The sequence below is a fragment of the Phocoena sinus genome, chromosome 11 (assembly GCF_008692025.1).
Source record: "Phocoena sinus isolate mPhoSin1 chromosome 11, mPhoSin1.pri, whole genome shotgun sequence".
Lineage (NCBI taxonomy): Eukaryota > Metazoa > Chordata > Mammalia > Artiodactyla > Phocoenidae > Phocoena > Phocoena sinus.
In genome coordinates, this window is record NC_045773.1 from 88248055 (window position 1) to 88266282 (window position 18228).

The following is an 18228-nucleotide window of genomic DNA, read 5'->3' on the forward strand; positions in this document are numbered from 1 at the left end:
TCTGTGGGAACAAAGACTTTTCTCTCCTGTTCACTGTTATAGCCTCAGAGCCTAGAACAATACCTGGCACAAATAAAGGCTCAATAAATATTTATGGAATGACTGAGTATACTTGAAAAGAGCTTCACCCTTCTATGGCTTCCTTTCTGATGGCTTCTCATAAAAAGCAGATGCCTTATTTCAGCCTCAGAAAGTTCTTTGATTAATGAGACTATTAGCACAATCACTTTCCTTCTTAAAAGCACTGTAATTTAATTTTTGAGTGTATAATCTTGTAATTACTTCCAATAAATTTCTGATTTGTAAGGGAAAATATTTTTGCCTGCTTTTAACTTGGATAGTCATTCAACTTTGTATTCAAAGGAGCTCTGGAAATTTGAATTCTAATTATCTCTCTTCTAAGTGCTCTCCTTGAAGGGGATAGAGTCATTCCTTCAGAAGGGAAATAGGCAATCCGTACTTCTATAATTTGGTTTTGGAAATGCTTCATATTATGACAAAATGCTTTTTTCCCTGGGAGGTAAAGATGCCTGGCTTTTCCTGCACTTGATGTTGGAAGCAATTAAATGATTTATAAAAGCGTTGTTGCATCTCTAGAGCACATTTCCAGCTACCTTACCAGTTGTAATTTGTCACCTTTCCCCACACTTGTGTGATGTTGGTGAGGTGCAGTCTGTTTTGCAGAGGGTCAAGCTGCATTTCCAGGTTCTCTGGGTTAGTCTCCGGCCAGGAGTGGAATCTTCCAGCTTTGGCAGAGACTTTACAGACAGGCTCTGACTGTTTCCCCCAAATAATGTTGTGGTAGCAGAGAGCCGTGTCATAAGACCGAAAAGAAAAAATGCCAGAACAAGTTCTTCCCCTCATTCTTTGCTTGTGTGGTTGCCAATACTGCAGAAATAGGGAGTGGTTCACATTTCCCGATGGATGGAAGTTGTTTCCTATTGCCGCTGGGAAAGAACAAGAAGCTGGAGTCAGGAAGCCTGGCTCTTTCCAGCAGTGTGGGTTTGGAAAAGCCGGGCAGCTTCTTCGCATGTCAGGTTTCCTGCCTATGAAATGTAGGGTTTGTGGTGGTTTGAGCTTAAGTTCTCTCCAAGACTAGAATTTCTGGGTTCTTTGTGAATTGTTTTCCTCTTCCTTTCACCGAGTTATGAGCCCTGTCCTGTGCATAGCTGGGAATAGGAGGGGACAGGTAATATTTGCAGCTATGTGGAACGAACCCATTTCAGGACTGATTGTTGTTATCAGGATTTATCTAGAGAGTTCTTGGGGTACCATTTCTGTTTCCTTCCCAAGCCACTCTGTTGGGCAGAAATCACAGGTAGTCACTTACCTCATATGAACCAACTGGAACAGAATATAATATCTCCTGGGATGGAAGGCCTCATGTGGGAACTTGGTGATGCAGTTACCAATTTTGGAGTACTTGCTTCGTGCCAGGTGCTAGGCTGAGCACTCCTAAATATATTATGTTTCATTATTTTGATCTATAGACACTTATTTAGTATATCACTTAATATACTATTACATTTACTATTTCCTATCATTGTTGCTAATATATTCTTTCTAGGACAACTCTATAGGATACAGATTTTTTTCCTGAGATGGAGAAAAATGAAAGCTCAGAGTTGGGGAACCAGATCCATACATGTGATTTTAACATTATAATTTTATATGTTAGCGTGTAGCACTAGAGAAATACAGGCAGTGGAGCAGCGAATTGTGTTGGGAGTGGGGGTGGGATGGATACAGCAAGACTATGCCAGGTGACACTGGAGCTGAGCCTTATCTGATAGTTAGTTTCCAGATAGACCATAGGAGGGAGCAAGGAGTTGCAGGCAGAGGAAGGAGAAAGATTCCTGGCCTGAAAATGCAGGATGTAGTTGTGGAAAGGGAGCAGTCCACTGTGGTTTAACACAGGGTGGATATGGAACATGGTTGGAGATGAGTCCAGAAGGAAAGGTAGAGCTTAGCATGCGAAGCACCTTGGATGCTGTGTTCAGGAGTTTTGATGTGATTAGATAGTGGGATCCACTGGAGACTTTTTTTTTTTTTTTTTTTGCGGTACGCGGGCCTCTCACTGTTGTGGCCTCTCCCGTTGCGGAGCACAGGCTCCGGACGCGCAGGCTCAGCGGCCATGGCTCACGGGTCCAGCTGCTCCGCGGCATGTGGGATCTTCCCGGACCGGGGCACGAACCCGCGTCCCCTGCATCGGCAGGCGGACTCTCAACCACTGCGCCACCAGGGAAGCCCTCCACTGGAGACTTTTAAGACCAGTAACATTCATTTATTGTTTGTTCACTCAACACACAGTAGGTTCACCCAGCACACAGTGGTGAATGAAACACACATGACCATCCTTGCTTTCATGGAGCTTTCAGGCTTGTAAGGGAGACGGTAGTTAATCAGATTATCACCGATCTTTATGTGTACAAGTTGATGAATGTTTTGAATGGTGTGTGTCTGTGCATTGGGGGTTTATACTATAGGATGGTCAGGACCTGTCTCTGAAGGAGGCCGGGGAGTGAACATGAGTAGGTAGGTGGTAATTGAAGCCTCAGGCATCAGCAGGGAGGGTCCTAAGCAGAGCACTGGGAATGCTAACACCTAAGGAGTAGATTGAGGAAGATGAGCTGAGCAAACGCCTTGGAAGAACTGACCGGAGAGCTGGGAAGGAAACAAGGAGAATGGAAGCCAAGAGAACAAAGTGTTTTGGGAAGGGAGTGGTTGGCAGTATGATGATGGTTTGTATTTTAGGAAGATCATTGTGTAAACAGGATGGTTTGTGAAGAGGAAAATCTGAGTGAAGGACCTTACAGGCCAGCGGTTCCCAGCGCTGGCTGCACGTTGGAATTATACCTGCTAGGTGCACCCCATCCCAATGAAATCAGGGTATCTGGGGGTGGGGCCCGGTGCTCCCCAGGTGATTCCATTACGCTGCCGTAGTTGAGAACTACTGCAGTGGTCCAGGTGAGAAAAGACGAAGGGCTCAGAGCAGTGGGTGTGAAAGTGAGGAGAGGGGATGGGCTGGGGTGGAGATGGACCACAGGACTTTGTGACTAATTGCATGTGGCGGGTGAGGGAGAGAAAGAAGAGAAAGTTGATTGAGTGGGTGTGCAACAATCTGATCCTCTGTGTTTTTGGTTCCAGATACTCCTTTTTTGTAGCAATGGGCTACCTTACGATATGCCACATCAGCCGAATATACATCTTCCACTATGGCATTCTCACTACAGATTTTTCTGGGTGAGTATCTTAATTTGTGTGGGGACAGTTGGGCTGCTGACTCAGTCCAGCAGCCCCCTGACTGCTGAGTCCCTTGACTCGGTCCCTTGGGGTCTGTAAAGATCAAGCATGCACATAAGAGTCATCGGCAGCTCATTAAATCGGTTGGTAAGACTGTGCTAATGAGGTTGAGGTTGAAGATTTGATTGCTCTGTGGGACGGTGAGCTCTGCTATGGCCCACGGGCTATATCTGTCTGGCCACCCGTTTTTGTAGTTACACTGGAGCATACCCAGGCACTTACTCATTCATGTGTTGTCTCTGGCTTCTTTTGCACTACAGTGGTAGAGTTGAGTAGTTATGACAGAAATTATATGACCCACAAAAGCCAAAATACTTACAATCTTGCTCTTCACAGGAAAGGTCTGCCAACCCCTATTCTAAGGTCCTTAACACAGAGTTGGTGTTTATCTCCTACTGGTTAATAATACAGAATTCTTCCATACTAGCTGATGAATAGCTGCTACCCTGAGCCCCGTGAGTGCTGCCTGGCTGCCCTGGCCCCCTCCCCAGATCCCCCAGACTTCTAGTGATGAGAAGGGCAATGCCTGGCACAGCAAGGGTCTCCATACTTCTTCTAAAAATTTTGTCTGTTACCATAGCCTTAACCTGGGGGCCACCCCTCTCCTGATTGGTCACTGGGTGAAAACGGCGGTGGATCAGTGAAAATTCTATTGCTCTGTTGGTATTTGTTTAGGAGCAACTTTTTATGAATCTTGAGGAATGGGTACTAAAGCAGAGCTACTTCTCATGACACATTGTACATTATCCACGTTACTTCCCTAGGAGTTTGGTCATGGTCTACGCAGGCAGCCTGGAGTCAGGGAGAGCCTGGGTTCTCCTCTCAGGTTGAATTGCCTTTCATTGGATGAGTTGGTAGAGAATAGTCAGTGAAATAAAGAGCTACAGATTACTGCCCATAGGTGTGAACTTTGCAAGTTGTGCAACTAAACTGTCCCACTGTGAAGAGGCTTCGGAAGGCAAAGTGTTGTTTGGGACACAAAAACTGTTGCATTGGGATTTCGATAACCGTAGTTTGGTCTCAGACTAGCTTTTTGGGCATCGGTTCCTATTACCCTCGGTCCTTTCGATTTTACCTTTTTCTCTTTGAATTGCCTCCTTTTTTCTTTATTCCTTTCCTCCCAGATTGTAGAGCATAATTTTTCAATTTTTCTGAAACATGTTCACAAACTTCTTTACTTTTTAACAATGTGTACTGCTAACAAAATACGGAAAATATGGCAGCAACAAAGATAACAATATAGTCGTGAAGTTATAGCGTTAAAAGTAATTTTATTTTATTTTTAACAATAACATACATGTGTCCTTTAGAGGAGTAATGGTAATCCCTTGGTTTTTTAAATATATTTTTTAACATCTTTATTGGAGTATAATTGCTTTACAATGGTGTGTTAGTTTCTGCTGTATAACAAAGTGAATCAGCTATACATAAACATACATCCCCATATCTCCTCCCTCTTGCATCTCGCTCCAACCCTCCCTCTCCCACCCCTGTAGATGGACACAAAGCACTGAGCTGATCTCCCTGTGCTATGCGGCTGCTTCCCACTAGCTATCTGTTTTACATTTGGTAGTGTATATATGTCCATGCCACTCTCTCACTTCGTTCCAGCTTACCATTCCCTCTCTCCATGTCCTCAAGTCTATTCTCTACGTCTGCATCTTTATTCCTGTCCTTCCCCTAGGTTCTTCAGAACCATTTTTTTTTTAGATTCCATATATATGTGTTAGCATATGATATTTGATTTTTCTCTTTCTGACTTACTTCACTCTGTATGACAGTCTCTAGGTCCATCCACCTCACTGCAAATAACTCAATTTTGTTTCTTTTTATGGCTGAGTAATATTCCATTGTATATATGTGCCACATCTTCTTTATCCATTCATCTGTCGACGGACACTTAGGTTGCTTCCATGTCCTGGCTATTGTAAATAGAGCTGCAGTGAACATTGTGGTACATGACTCTTTTTGAATTATGGTTTTCTCAGGTTATATGCCCAGTAGTGGGATTGCTGGGTTGTATGGTAGTTCTATTTTTAGTTTTTTTAAGGAACCTCCATACCGTTCTCCATAGTGGCTGTATCAATTTACATTCCCACCAACAGTGCCAGAGGGTTCCCTTTTTCGACACCCTCTCTGGCATTTATTGTTTGTAGATTTTTTTTTTTTTTTTTTTTTTTTTTGCGGTACACGGGCCTCTCACTGTTGTGGCCTCTCTCGTTGCGGAGCACAGGCTCCGGACATACAGGCTCCGGACGCGCAGGCTCAGCGGCCATGGCTCACGGGTGCAGCCGCTCCGCAGCATATGGGATCTTCCCGGACCAGGGCACGAACCCGTGTCCCCTGCATCGGCAGGCGGACTCTCAACCACTGCGCCACCAGGCAAGCCCTTGTAGATTTTTTGATGATGGCCATTTTGACTGGTGTGGAGTGACACCTCATTGTAGTTTTGATTTGCATTTCTCTAATGATTAGTGATGTTGAGCATCCTTTCACGTGATTATTGGCAATCTGTATATATTCTTTGGAGGAATGTCTATTTAGGTCTTCTGCCCATTTTTTGATTGGGCTGTTTGTTTTTTTGATATTGAGCTGCATGCACTGCTTGTATATTTTGGAGATTAATCTTTGTCAGTTGCTTCATTTGCAAATATTTTCTCCCATTCTGAAGGTTGTCTTTTCATCTTGTTTATGGTTTCCTTTGCTGTGCAAAAGCTTTTAAGTTTCATTAGGTCCCATTTGTTTATTTTTATTTCCATTTCTCTAGGAGGTGGGTCAAAAAGGATCTTGCTGTGATTTATGTCATGGAGTGTTCTGCTTGTGCTTTCCTCTAAGAGTTTCATAGTGTCTGGCCTTACGTTTAGGTCTTTAATCCATTTCGAGTTTATTTTTGTGTATGGTGTTAGGTTAGGAAGTGTTCTAATTTCATTCTTTTATGTGTAGCTGTCCAGTTTTCCCAGCACCATTTATTGAAGAGGCTGACTTTTCTCCATTATATATTCTTGCCTCCTTTATCAAAGATAAGGTGACCATATGTGCGTGGGTTTATCTCTGGGCTTTCTATCCTGTTCCATTGATCTATATTTCTGTTTTTGTGCCAGTACCATACTGTCTTGATTACTGTAGCTTTGTACTATAGTCTGAAGTCAGGGAGTCTGATTCCTCCAGCTCCCTTTTTGGTTCTAAAGATTGCTTTGGCTATTCAGGGTCTTCTGTGTTTCCATACAAATTGTGAAATTTTTTGTTCTACTTCTGTGAAAAATGCCATTGGTAGTTTGATAGGGATTGCACTGAATCTGTAGATTGCTTTGGGTAGTATAGTCATTTTCACAATGTTGATTCTTCCAATCCAAGGACATGGTATACCTCTCCATCTGTTTGGATCATCTTTAATTTCTTTCATCAGTGTCTTATAATTTTCTACATACAGGTCTTTTGTCTCCCTAGGTAGGTTTTTTCCTAGGTATTTTATTCTTGTTGCAGTGGTAAATGGGAGTGTTTCCTTAATTTCTCTTTCTGATTTTTCATCGTTAGTGTATAGGAATGCAAGAGACTTCTGTGCATCAGTTTTGTATTCTGCTACTTTACCAGATTCATTGATTAGCTCTAGTAGTTTTCTGGTAGCATCTTTAGGATTCTCTATGTATAGTATCATGTCATCTGCAAACAGTGACAGCTTTACTTCTTCTTATCCGATTTGGATTCCTTTCATTTCTTTTTCTTCTCTGATTGCTGTGGCTAGACCTTCCAAAACTATGTTGAATAACAGTGGTGAGAGTGGACAACCTTGTCTTTTTCCTGATCCTAGAGGAAATGTTTTCAGTTTTTCACCATTGAGAACGATGTTGGCTGGGGGTTTCTCATATATGGCCTTTATTATGTTGAGGTAAGTTCCCTTTATGCCTACTTTCTGGAGGGTTTTTATCATAAATGGGTATTGAATTTTGTCAAAAGCTTTTCTTGCATCTATTGAGCTGATCATGTGGTTTTTCTCCTTCAATTTCTTAATATGGTGTATCACATTGATTGATTTGCATATATTGAAGAATCCTTGCATTCCTGGGATAAACCCCACTTGATAATGGTGTGTGATCCTTTTAATGTGCTGTTGGATTCTGTTTGCTGGTATTTTTTGCATCTGTGTTGAGGATTTTTGCATCTATGTTCATCAGTGATATTGGCCTGTAGTTTTCTTTTTTTGTGACCTCTTTGTCTGGTTTTGGTATCAGGGTGATGGTGGTCTCGTAGAATGAGTTTGGGAGTGTTCCTCCCTCTGCTATGTTTTGGACGAGTTTGAGAAGGATAGGTGTTAGCTCTTCTCTAAATGTTTGATAGAATTCGCCTGTGAAGTCATGTGGTCCTGGGCTTTTGCTTCTTGGAAGTTTTTTTTTTTTTTTTTTGCGGTACGCGGGCCTCTCACTGTTGTGGCCTGTCCCATTGCGGAGCACAGGCTCCAGACGCGCAGGCTCAGCGGCCATGGCTCACAGGCCTAGCCGCTCTGCGGCATGTTGGATTTTCCCAGAGCGGGGCACGAACCCATGTCCCCTGCATCGGCAGGCGGACTCTCAACCACTCCGCCACCAGGGAAGCCCCTGTTGGAAGATTTTTAATCACAGTTTCAATTTCAGTGCTTGTGATTGGTCTGTTTATATTTTCTATTTCTTCCTGGTTCAGTCCTGGAAGGTTGTGCTTTTCTCAGAATTTGTCCATTTCTTCTAGGTTGTCCATTTTACTGGCATAGAGTTGCTTATAGTAATCTCTCATGATCCTTTGTATTTCTGCAGTGTCAGTCGTTACTTCTCCTTTTTCATTTTTAATCTATTGATTTGAGTCTTCTCCCTTTGTTCTTGATGAGTCTGGCTAATGGTTTATCAATTTTGTTTATCTTCTCACAGAACAAGCTTTTAGTTTTATTGATCTTTGCTATCATTTCCTTCATTTCTTTTTCATTTATTTCTGCTCTGATCTTTATGATTTCTTTCCTTCTGCTAACTTTGGGGGTTTTTTGTTCTAATTTCTCTAATTCCTTTAGGTGTAAGGTTAGGTTGTTTATTTGAGGTTTTTCTTATTTCTTGAGGTAGGATTGTATTGCTATAAAGTTCACTCTTAGAACTGCTTTTGCTGCATCCCATAAGTTTTGGGTTGTTGTGTTTTCATTGTCATTTGTTTCTAGGTAGTTTTTGATTTCCTCTTTGATTTCTTCAGTGATCTCTTGGTTATTTAGTAGTGTATTGTTTAGCCTCCACGTGTTTGTAATTTTTACAGACTTTTTCCTGTAATTGATATCTAATCTCATAGCGTTGGGGTCGGAAAAGATACTTGATTATGATTTCAATTTTCTTAAATTTACCAAGGCTTGATTTGTGACCCAAGATATGATCTATCCTGGAGAATGTTCCATAAGCACTTAAGGAGAAAGTGTATTCTGCTGTTTTTGGATGCAATGTCCTAAAAATATCAATTAAGTCCATCTTGTTTAATGTGTCATTTAAAGCTTGTGTTTCCTTATTTATTTTCATTTTGGATGATCTGTCCATTGGTGAAAGTGAGGTGTTAAAATTCCCCTACTATGATTGTGTTACTGTCGATTTCCCCTTTTATGGCTGTTAGCATTTGCCTTATGCATTGAGGTGCTCCTGTGTTGGGTGCATAAATATTTGCAGTTGTGTCTTGGATTGATCCCTTGATTAGTATGTAATGTCCTTCTTTGTCTCTTGTAATAGTCTTTATTTTAAAGTCTATTTTGTCTGATATGAGAATTGCTACTCCAGCTTTCTTTTGATTTCCAGTTGCATGGAATATCTTTTTCCATCTCCTCACTTTCAGTCTGCATGTGTCTCTAGGTCTGAAGTGGGTCTCTTGTAGACAGCATATGTATGGGTCTTGTTTCTGTATCCATTCAGCCAGTCTATATCTTTTGGTTGGGGCATTTAATTCATTTCCATTTAAGGTAGTTATCGATATGTATGTTCCTATTACCATTTTCTTAATTGTTTTGGGTTTGTTTTTGTAGATCATTTTCTTCTCTTGTGTTTCCCACTTATAGAAGTTCCTTTAGCATTTGTTGTAGAGCTGGCTTGGTGGTGCTGAATTCTCTTAACTTTTGCTTGTCTGTAAAGGTTTTAATTTGTCCATCTAATCTGAATGACATCCTTGCTGGGTAGAGTAATCTTGATTGTAGGTTTTTCCCTTTCATCTCTTTAAGTATGTCCTGCCACTCCCTTCTGGCTTGCAGAGTTTCTGCTGAATGATCAGCTGTTAACCTTATAGGGATTCCCTTGTATGTTATCTGTTGTTTTCCCTTGCTGCTTTTAATATTTTTTCTTTGTATTTAATTTTTGATAGTTTGATTAATACGTGTCTTGGTGTGTTTCTCCTTGGATTTATCCTGTATGGGACTTTCTGTACTTCCTGGACTTGATTGACTATTTCCTTGCCCATATTAATGAATTTTTCTACTATAATCTCTTCAAATATTTTCTCAGTCCCTTTCTTTTCCTCTTCTTCTTCTAGGACCCCTTTAATTCGAATGTTGGTGCATATAATGCTGTCCCAGAGGTCTCTAATACTGTCTTCAATTCTTTTCATTCTTCTTTTTTCTTTTTTCTTTATTCTGCTCTGCAGTAGTTAATTCCACTATTTTATATTCCAGGTCACTTATCGTTCCATCTGCCTCAGTTATTCTGCTCTTGATTCCCTCTAGAGAATTTTAAATTTCATTTATTGTGTTTTTATCATGGTTTGTTTGATCTTTAGTTCTTCTAGTTCCTTGTTAAATGGTTCTTGTATTTTCTCCATTCTATTTACAAGATTTTGGATCTTCTTTACTATGATTACTCTGAATTCTTTTTTAGGTAGACTGCCTATTTCCTCTCCATTTGTTTGGTCTGGTGGGTTTTTACCTTGCTCCTTCACCTGCTGTGTGTTTCTCTGTCGTCTCATTTTGCTTAACTTACTGTGTTTGGGGTCTCCGTTTAGCAGGTGGCAGGTTCTTAGGTCCTGTTGTTTTTGGTGTCTGCTCCCAGGCAGACACCAAAGGTTGGTTAAGTGTGTTGTGTAGTCTTCCTGGTGGAGGGGACTGGTGCCTGTATTCTGGTGGATGAGGTGGATCTTGTCTTTATGGTGGGCAGGACCACGTCCGGTGGTGTTTTTGGGGGTGTCCGTGAACTTATTATGATTTTAGGCAACCTCTCTGCTAATGAGTGGGTTTGTGTTCCTGTCTTGCTATTTGTTTGGCATAGGGTGTCCAGCATTGTGGCTTGCTGGTCGTTGAGTGGATCTTGGTCTTAGTGTTGATATGGAGATCTCTGGGAGATCTTTTGCTGTTTGATATTACTTGGGGCCGGGAGGTCTCTGGTGGACCAGTGTCCTAAACTCAGCTCTCCCACTTCAGAGGCTCAGGCCTGACACCTGGCCAGAACACCAAGACCCTGTCAGCCACATGGCTCAGAAGAAAAGGGAGAAAAGAGGGAGGGAGGGAGGAAGGAAAAGGAAGGAAGGAAAAGAAAGAAAGGAAAAGAAAGAAAGAAGGAAGGAAAAAAAAGAAAGAACGAAGGAAAAGAAAGAAAGAGAGAAAGAAAGAAAAGGCAAGAAAGAAAGAATTAAATAGAGTTGTTAAAATAGAAAAGAATTATTAAAAATAAAAAAATAATTTAAAAAAAGGAAAGAAAGAAAGAAGAGAGCAACCAAACCAAAAAACAAATCCACCAATGATAACAAATGCTAAAAACTATACTAAAAAAAACCAAAACAAATCCCCAAAAAGGACAGTCAGAACCATGGGAGAAATGGCAAAAGCAAAGCTATACAGACAAAGTCACACAAAGAAGCATACACACTCACAAAAAGAGAAAAAAGAAAAAATATATATTTAAAAAAGGAAGAGGGCAACCAAATCAATAAACAAATCTACCAATGATAACAAGATGTAAATACTAAACTAAGATAAACACAAAACCAGAAACAAATTAGATGCAGAAAGCAAACCCTAAGTCTACAGTTGCTCCCAAAGTCCACCACCTCAATTTTGGGATGATTCGTTGTCTACTCAGGTATTCCACAGATGCAGGGTACATCAAGTTGATTGTGGAGATTTAATCTGCTGCTCCTGAGGCTGCTGGGTGGGATTTCCCTTTCTCTTCTTTGTTGGCACAGCGCCTGGGGTTTAGCTTTGGAGTTGGCCCTGCCTCTGCGTATAAGTCACCTGAGGGCATAAGTTCTTTGCTCATACAGGACAGGGTTAAAGTAGCAGTTGATCTGGGGTCTCTGGCTCACTCGGGGAGGAGGGGAGGGGTATGGAGTGCGGGCGGGCCTGCGGCGGTAGAGGCCAGCATGACGTTGCAGCAGCCTGAGGTGCCGTGCGTTCTCCTGGGGAAGTTGTGCCTGGATCCCGGGACCCTGGCAGTGGCGGGCTGCACAGGCTCCTGGGAGGAGAGGTGTGGATAGTGACCTGTGCTCGCACACAGGCTTCTTGGTGACTGCAGCAGCCCCCTTGGTGTCTCATGCCCGTCTCTGGGGTCCGCGCTGATAGCCGCGGCTCGCGCCCGTCTCTGGAGCTCGTTTAGGTGGTGCTCTGAATCCCGTTTCCTCGTGCACCCTGAAAGAATGGTCTCCTGCCTCTTAGGCAGATCCAGAGTTTTTCCCAGACTCCCTCTCGGCTAGCCGTCGTGCAGTAACCCCCTGCAGGCTGTGTTCACGCCGCCAACCCCGGTCCTCTCCCTGCGCTCCGACCGAAGCCCGAGCCTCAGGTCCCAGCCCCCGCCCACCCCGGCGGGTGAGCAGACAAGCCTCTCGGGCTGGTGAGTGCCGGTCGGCACCGATCCTCTGTGCGGGAATCCGCTTTGCCCTCCGCACCCCTGTTGCTGCGCTCTCCTCCGTGGCTCTGAAGCTTCCCGCCGCCCACCCCCTGTCTTCACCAGTGAAGGGGCTTCCTAGTGTTTGGAAACTTTTCCTCCTTCACAGCTCCCTCCCCAGGGTGCAGGTCCTGTCCCTATTCTTTTGTCTCTGTTTTTCCTTTTGCCCTGCCCAGGTATGTGTGGAGTTTCTTGCCTTTGGGGAGGTCTGAGGTCTTCTGCCAGTGTTCAGTGGGTGTTCTGTAGGGGTTGTTCCACATGTAGATGTAGTTTTGATGTATTTGTGGGGAGGAAGGTGATCTCCATATCCTACTCCTCTGCTATCTTGAAGGCCCCCTTTTTAACAATATTTATTTATTTTTGGCTGCATTGGGTCTCAGTTGTGGCACGCATCCTCCTCTGCAGTGCGCGGGCTTCTCTCCAGTTGTGGCGCGTGGGCTCCAGAGCGCACAGCCTCTGTAGTGGCGGCATGTGGGCTCTCTGGTTGTGGTGTGCGGACTCAGTAGTTGCGCGCCAGCTTAACTGCCCCACAGCAGGTGGGATCTTAGTTCCCTGAACAGGGATCGAACCCATGTCCCCTGCATTGCAAGGTGGAATCTTAACCACTGGACCACTAGGGAATTCTCAAAAGCAGTCTTAAATGGTGGTCATAACTTTCCCTAGTGTTTAATCAACAAACTTTATTTTTTTTGGATCAACCTCAGAACTGGGCCCCCACACCCCATCCCCCATACTTAGAAGAGTTCCTGGCTCTTCATAGATGTTCACTAAAGGAATGAGTTAAATACTCTAGTATTTGTCCTTTTTTTTTTTAATGCTTCCAGGAGCCTCAATTAAACAGCCCCTCCAGCCATATTTGGTTGGGGTATTGAACAAAAAACTTTGACTTCAGCCTAAAGTAGATTGTTACTTGTTTCTCGTCTATATCATCTTTCTTTTTAGGACACAAGTGTATACTCATTCATTCACTTCTACAGCAACTCTTTAGTCTGCAATATGCTATGCACAGTGCCAGGTGTCAGAGACACCGGGCACTGTAGCAGGAGGAGGGGTATTCCTGGCAAAGGGAATAGCTCTGCAGGAGCACAGAGATGTGAGGTGCTTGTGGAGGTCTCAGAAAGCCACCTTCCTTTCCCTGCCACCCACGTGCTTATGTCAGCAGCCTGGCAGTCCCTAGAATCCGTCCACTGCCCCTCATGCCCACTGCCACCACCCTGGCTCACCATGTCTGCGCCTTTCCTAATTGGCCATCTTTCCTTCCATCCTGAACCTCTTCTCCAGTCTATGTTCTCTAGAGTATCAAAGCCAATGGTGATTTGGACCTGCTTCCTCTGCTGCATCGCCTCCCTGTGTGCACGGCACGTGGCAGCAGTGCAGAAAAGTTTAGGGTCTGTGCATGCGCTTGGTTACTTCATGTCTCTGCGCCTCTGCCTTACTCGTTCCCCTGATTAGAAGCCCCTTTTCCATCCTTAACTGCATGGAAATCCCTCACTTCACTTTTTATAACCCAGCTCAAAGATTACTGCTTTACAGAGCTTTCCCTGCTGGCCGCCTCCTCCCTCCCACGCCCCCTTCCTTCCACCTCGTGAGTCCCTGCATTTGGACCTGTGTAGCAGGAGGCCTCTCATCTGCTCTCACTGGCTGATGCTGCCCATTGCCCGTGAATCATACTCACTGAGACCCCAGTGCACGGAGTGTTTGTAGGTGGTGAGCATGGGCACTTCTGCTCTCATTCATTGATTTGTACGCTTAGGTCGTGTCATGTGTTTACCCCCAAATTTGTTTATTCCAGTTTGTACTTATTATAAATAAGCTGATGATATATGGATGTGAAAGGAGAGAGAGTGGTTTCTCTAAATCTAGGTAGGGTCCTTTGGAAAGCCACCAAAGCAAATTTAGTATATTAAAAGTAATAGCGGTTGAATTAAATGTAATGTGGCTGAGAAAGCCGAAAGGATCTCAGGGAGGATTATACCAAGTAAAAATTCTGCACACAGATTGCTCTGCAAGCATCTTTACTTCCTTTTACCTTCTCAGTCCTTGTTAGAGGAAACAACTCTGGAGATAGTGGACGGGGTTTATGTAAGAGAGTAGCCACCATTGATCAGATCCACAAGGAAGAGCTTTGGTCCTGCATTGAAAGGTTCATTCATTCATCATTCAGCAGACCTGACTGAGAACCTATATATGGCAGGCACAGTTATAGGAGACAGAGGTGACCAAAGACTGTGGAATGAATGTAGTTACCTTTTTCAGGTTTGTATAGGAAGGTCAAATGTGAGCATGTCGTTGTGTACTGGCTTGACACGTGTTCCCCCAAATTCGTGTCCACCTGGAGCCTCAGAATATGTCCTTATATGGAAATAGGAGCTTTGCAGATGTAACTAGCTAAAGTGAGGGCATACTAGATTCGGGTGGGCCCTAAATTCATTATGACTGGTGTCCTTCTAAGAAGGCCACGAGAGAGACAGACACAGAGACACAGAGAGGGAAGATGGTCACGTGAAGATGGAGGTGGAGATAAGAGCGATACAGCTACAAGCCAAGGAACTCCAGAGATTGCCATCAGCCACAAAAGCTAGGGAGAAGCATGGAACAGATTCTCCTTCGGAGCTTCCAGAAAAAACCAACTCTGCCAACACCTTGATTGGGACTTTCTGACCTCCGGAACTGTGAGACATTACGTTTCTGGTTTTAAGCCCCCCAGTCTGTGGTCATCTGTTATGGCAGCTTTAGGAAATGAATACCCATTTTTATATGATTCCATACCCTTTGATGAGCTGACAGCTGTCCCCTGGTCCTGGTCATGCCTCCACTCTCCACGTTTCACTCTGTTCTCGTCACATCTCCTCCTCCAGTGGTTTTGCCCATAAAACTGTAAACTCGTGAATGACTGTTATGCCATTTTTAATATAATCAGAATTGTGGAAAGTTACCGAAAGGAAAAAATAAAGAGCAAATAAAGGGAAGACAGTCATGTGCTTGTGAAATGGGGTGGATTTGGGGTTTGACAGCAGGGGAGGGTGGAAAGCAGTTCCTGTCCATTCCGCTTTCAGTGGCATAGGCATAGTCATGATAAATTTCCTTAGGTGATGTTTGTTCTCTGTTATTTTTTGGATCTTCTTGTATTAAGAAATCTCTGACTTTACACACAAAAGTGTAGACTGTTTGAATGAGAAAGGACACTTCTGTTTGGGAAAGGATACAACAAAAATGTGTCTGCTCCTGTAAGTAGAACGTGATTTAGATCCCTGATTGTGGAGTGACCATACTTCATCCAGTTCTTGGAGGGTATGTCTTTTTTTAAAAAAATTATAGGGCATTATTAAGCAGCAGAATTATTTTTTTTCCTGTCACCATAAATGCACAGTGCCTCACTGATATAAATCCATCTTCTTGGATAATGTCAGAAACATAAAGGGAGGGGGTACGTACTGAAATTGACAAGATGTTTTAAATCACAAATGGTCAATAAGAGAGATTCTTTTCCAGTGTCCAGTCTCATTAAGAACATGCACGCAACCACCAGTTCTCCTTCAGAACGGAATTTGTTTAACACTACTATTTATTTCAGCCTAAAAATCTTATTTAGGGTTTTGTTGAGGAATGAAGCAGCGATTTGAAGTTGAACTTGGCGTTTTAAAGCAGCCTGATGTGATAGCTATTCTCTTTTGAGCATGCATGTGAACCTATGTGCTGAACATACTTACTTAGAGTAAGAGCACAGACAGGAATTGAACAGGATTGGAGTATGTTAGTGTTTGTGTCCAATGACGTATATATGTTTTTAATTTGGGGGGAGCACGTAAACTTGTACTTCAGATGATTCTGGGGCTGGCAATTTTGTTACCATTCTGAAAGTAATCAAGACTGATGTTAAATGGTGAGGACGACACACAAGATACACTTTTATTAGTGCTGCTAATGTAGTTGGTATCAATACATGTAGAAGCCAGTGTCCTCAGTGTTTTCTCTGTGAATATGGGTGATTAACAATACTGGAGCACTTACTGTTCTCCCCGGGGAAGCTCAACAACTGCTTGTAATAAAGCTGATCGTTGATTCCTTTTAAGTTGGTGATGGTGACTGATTCCTTTTTGCTCACAGAAGGGCGCAATTCGAGTTTTCTTCTGAGGGAAGCAGCAAGAAGGAACCTTAATTCCTTTTGCAGGCAAGGCCAGATTCAGGCAGATAATTGCTCTCCCATCATGTTGGCAATTTGCGTTACCCATGTGTTTTTGAAAACATTATGAAATGAGAACTCATACGCTGCTAGTGGGAGTATGAATTGGTACAACCGTTCTGGAAGGCAAGTTAGCCATAAATTTTAAGCAAGAATTTTTTTAAAGTTTATATCCTATAATAGGATAAATTCCTAGGAACTGAATTACCTTAATGAAATCAAATTTATTCATAAGCGTGTTCAACTGTTGTCGATAATAGTGCAAAATTGGAAGCTCCTGATTGGTCCAAAAGAGGTGAATGATTAAATTATGGTACTAATATACATCCATTAAAAACGATGTCATCAAAGAATATTTAATGACATTGGAAAATGCTTACAATATAATGGAAAATCAAAACCACAAAACAAATACATGTATTAAGATTCCTTTTTTTTTTTTTTTGTGATACGCGGGCCTCTCACTGTTGTGGCCTCTCCCGTTGCGGAGCAACAGGCTCCGGACGCGCAGGCTCAGCGGCCATGGCTCACGGGCCCAGCCACTCCGCAGCATGCGGGATCTTCCCGGACCGGGGCATGAACCCGTGTCCCCTGCATCGGCAGGTGGACTCTCAACCACTGCGCCACCAGGGAAGCCCTAAGATTCCATTTTTATGAATGTGGACATGTGTAGAAAAAAGAGTAGAAAGAAATAATACATGCTAAGACAGTGATTCTGTCTGGGGTTGGGGGGTGGTCTTTATTGGTGATTTTAATAATTGTTTTATATGATTATAATAATAAATTCTAAATGTTATTTAAATATATTTGAATGCATACTATGCATGCGTATCGTGGTGAACTGCAGCCTACACCAGTGGAGCAATAGTCGTTTGTGTTCCTGGTTATCCTGTTGGGCATTCTAGAAGTATCACTTGCCCACATCCCTTGGAGCAGTGGAGATCATTGCCCTGTTGTTCCATGCGAGATGTTTTCCTCTGTTGGTTTATGATATCCTGATCACTCTACCTAACCAGCCCAGTATGTGCAAATAACTGGGTTCTGTAATATGAACCAAAGAAGAGATTTGCAAAGAGATTTCCAGATTAGCGTATTTCATGTTTCTCCTTCAGTCTGCTGCCAGCTTTTCAGTAATTAGCACCATCACTTGGAATTTAATTCTGAGGACATGAGTATAAGTTATACCAGGTATATTTGGCGGGTTCCTGTTAAAATGGAGAGCTGGTGATTCTGTTGTTGTTGAGTGCCAAAGTATAGAGATTAGATGGGTCTGAACAGATACCAGTGAACTCTGAAGTGAGTCCAGAGGAGTTTCCATTGCCTTCATTTGCAGCCCTAGGAAGCCTGGTGGAACCATGTACTTTCTTTGCTGTGACTCCAGGAGTCCCTTGTTTTCTTCCCCCAGGCTGGCATAGTTGATAGGAGTTTGGGAGCATTGTACTAAAGGTATAATATCATCTCCCCCCTCTTCAGTAATCCCGGGAGCAGGGGGATACTGGAGGGGCAGAAGCAACAGCCTCCTGTCTGGCCCTCAGCTCTTGGGTCTGGGCCACGGGCTGCAGTTTGCATTGTATCTTGGCGCCCCTAGTTGTTGTGCAAGATCCAGCCCCGTCCTAGATTGCGGTTGATTGGAAGTTTGTTGCATTGGATTCTCCCATCCTGTCAAACTTCTTGCTGGCCTGACTCCTTGCTTTCCTAGTATGTATGCATTGTAAGTGGATTTGTATTATAAACAAAGAATTGATGAAAAGATAAAGTATAACTTTTTGCATCTAAAATTACCTGTTAGGGAAAATGAGATCCTTGAATGTCAGATTTGGCTTGATGCTGTCCAGCCAGCTGTGATTGGTTGGCTCTTTTGACACCTCTAACTGATGACTGCATCATGTC

The 18228-nt window shown here is 43.1% G+C and overlaps 1 protein-coding gene across 4 annotated transcripts in view; it reads left to right on the top strand.

Moving 5' to 3' along the window:
• Positions 1-18228, top strand: part of MBOAT1 (membrane bound O-acyltransferase domain containing 1) — a 119857-nt gene that overhangs the window by 64009 nt on the left and 37620 nt on the right. For all 4 annotated transcript variants that reach the window (XM_032649519.1, XM_032649516.1, XM_032649517.1 and 1 more), the window contains one exon: positions 3148-3243. In XM_032649519.1, the coding sequence (XP_032505410.1) occupies positions 3148-3243 (96 nt within the window). The remainder of the gene's footprint in view (positions 1-3147; positions 3244-18228) is intronic.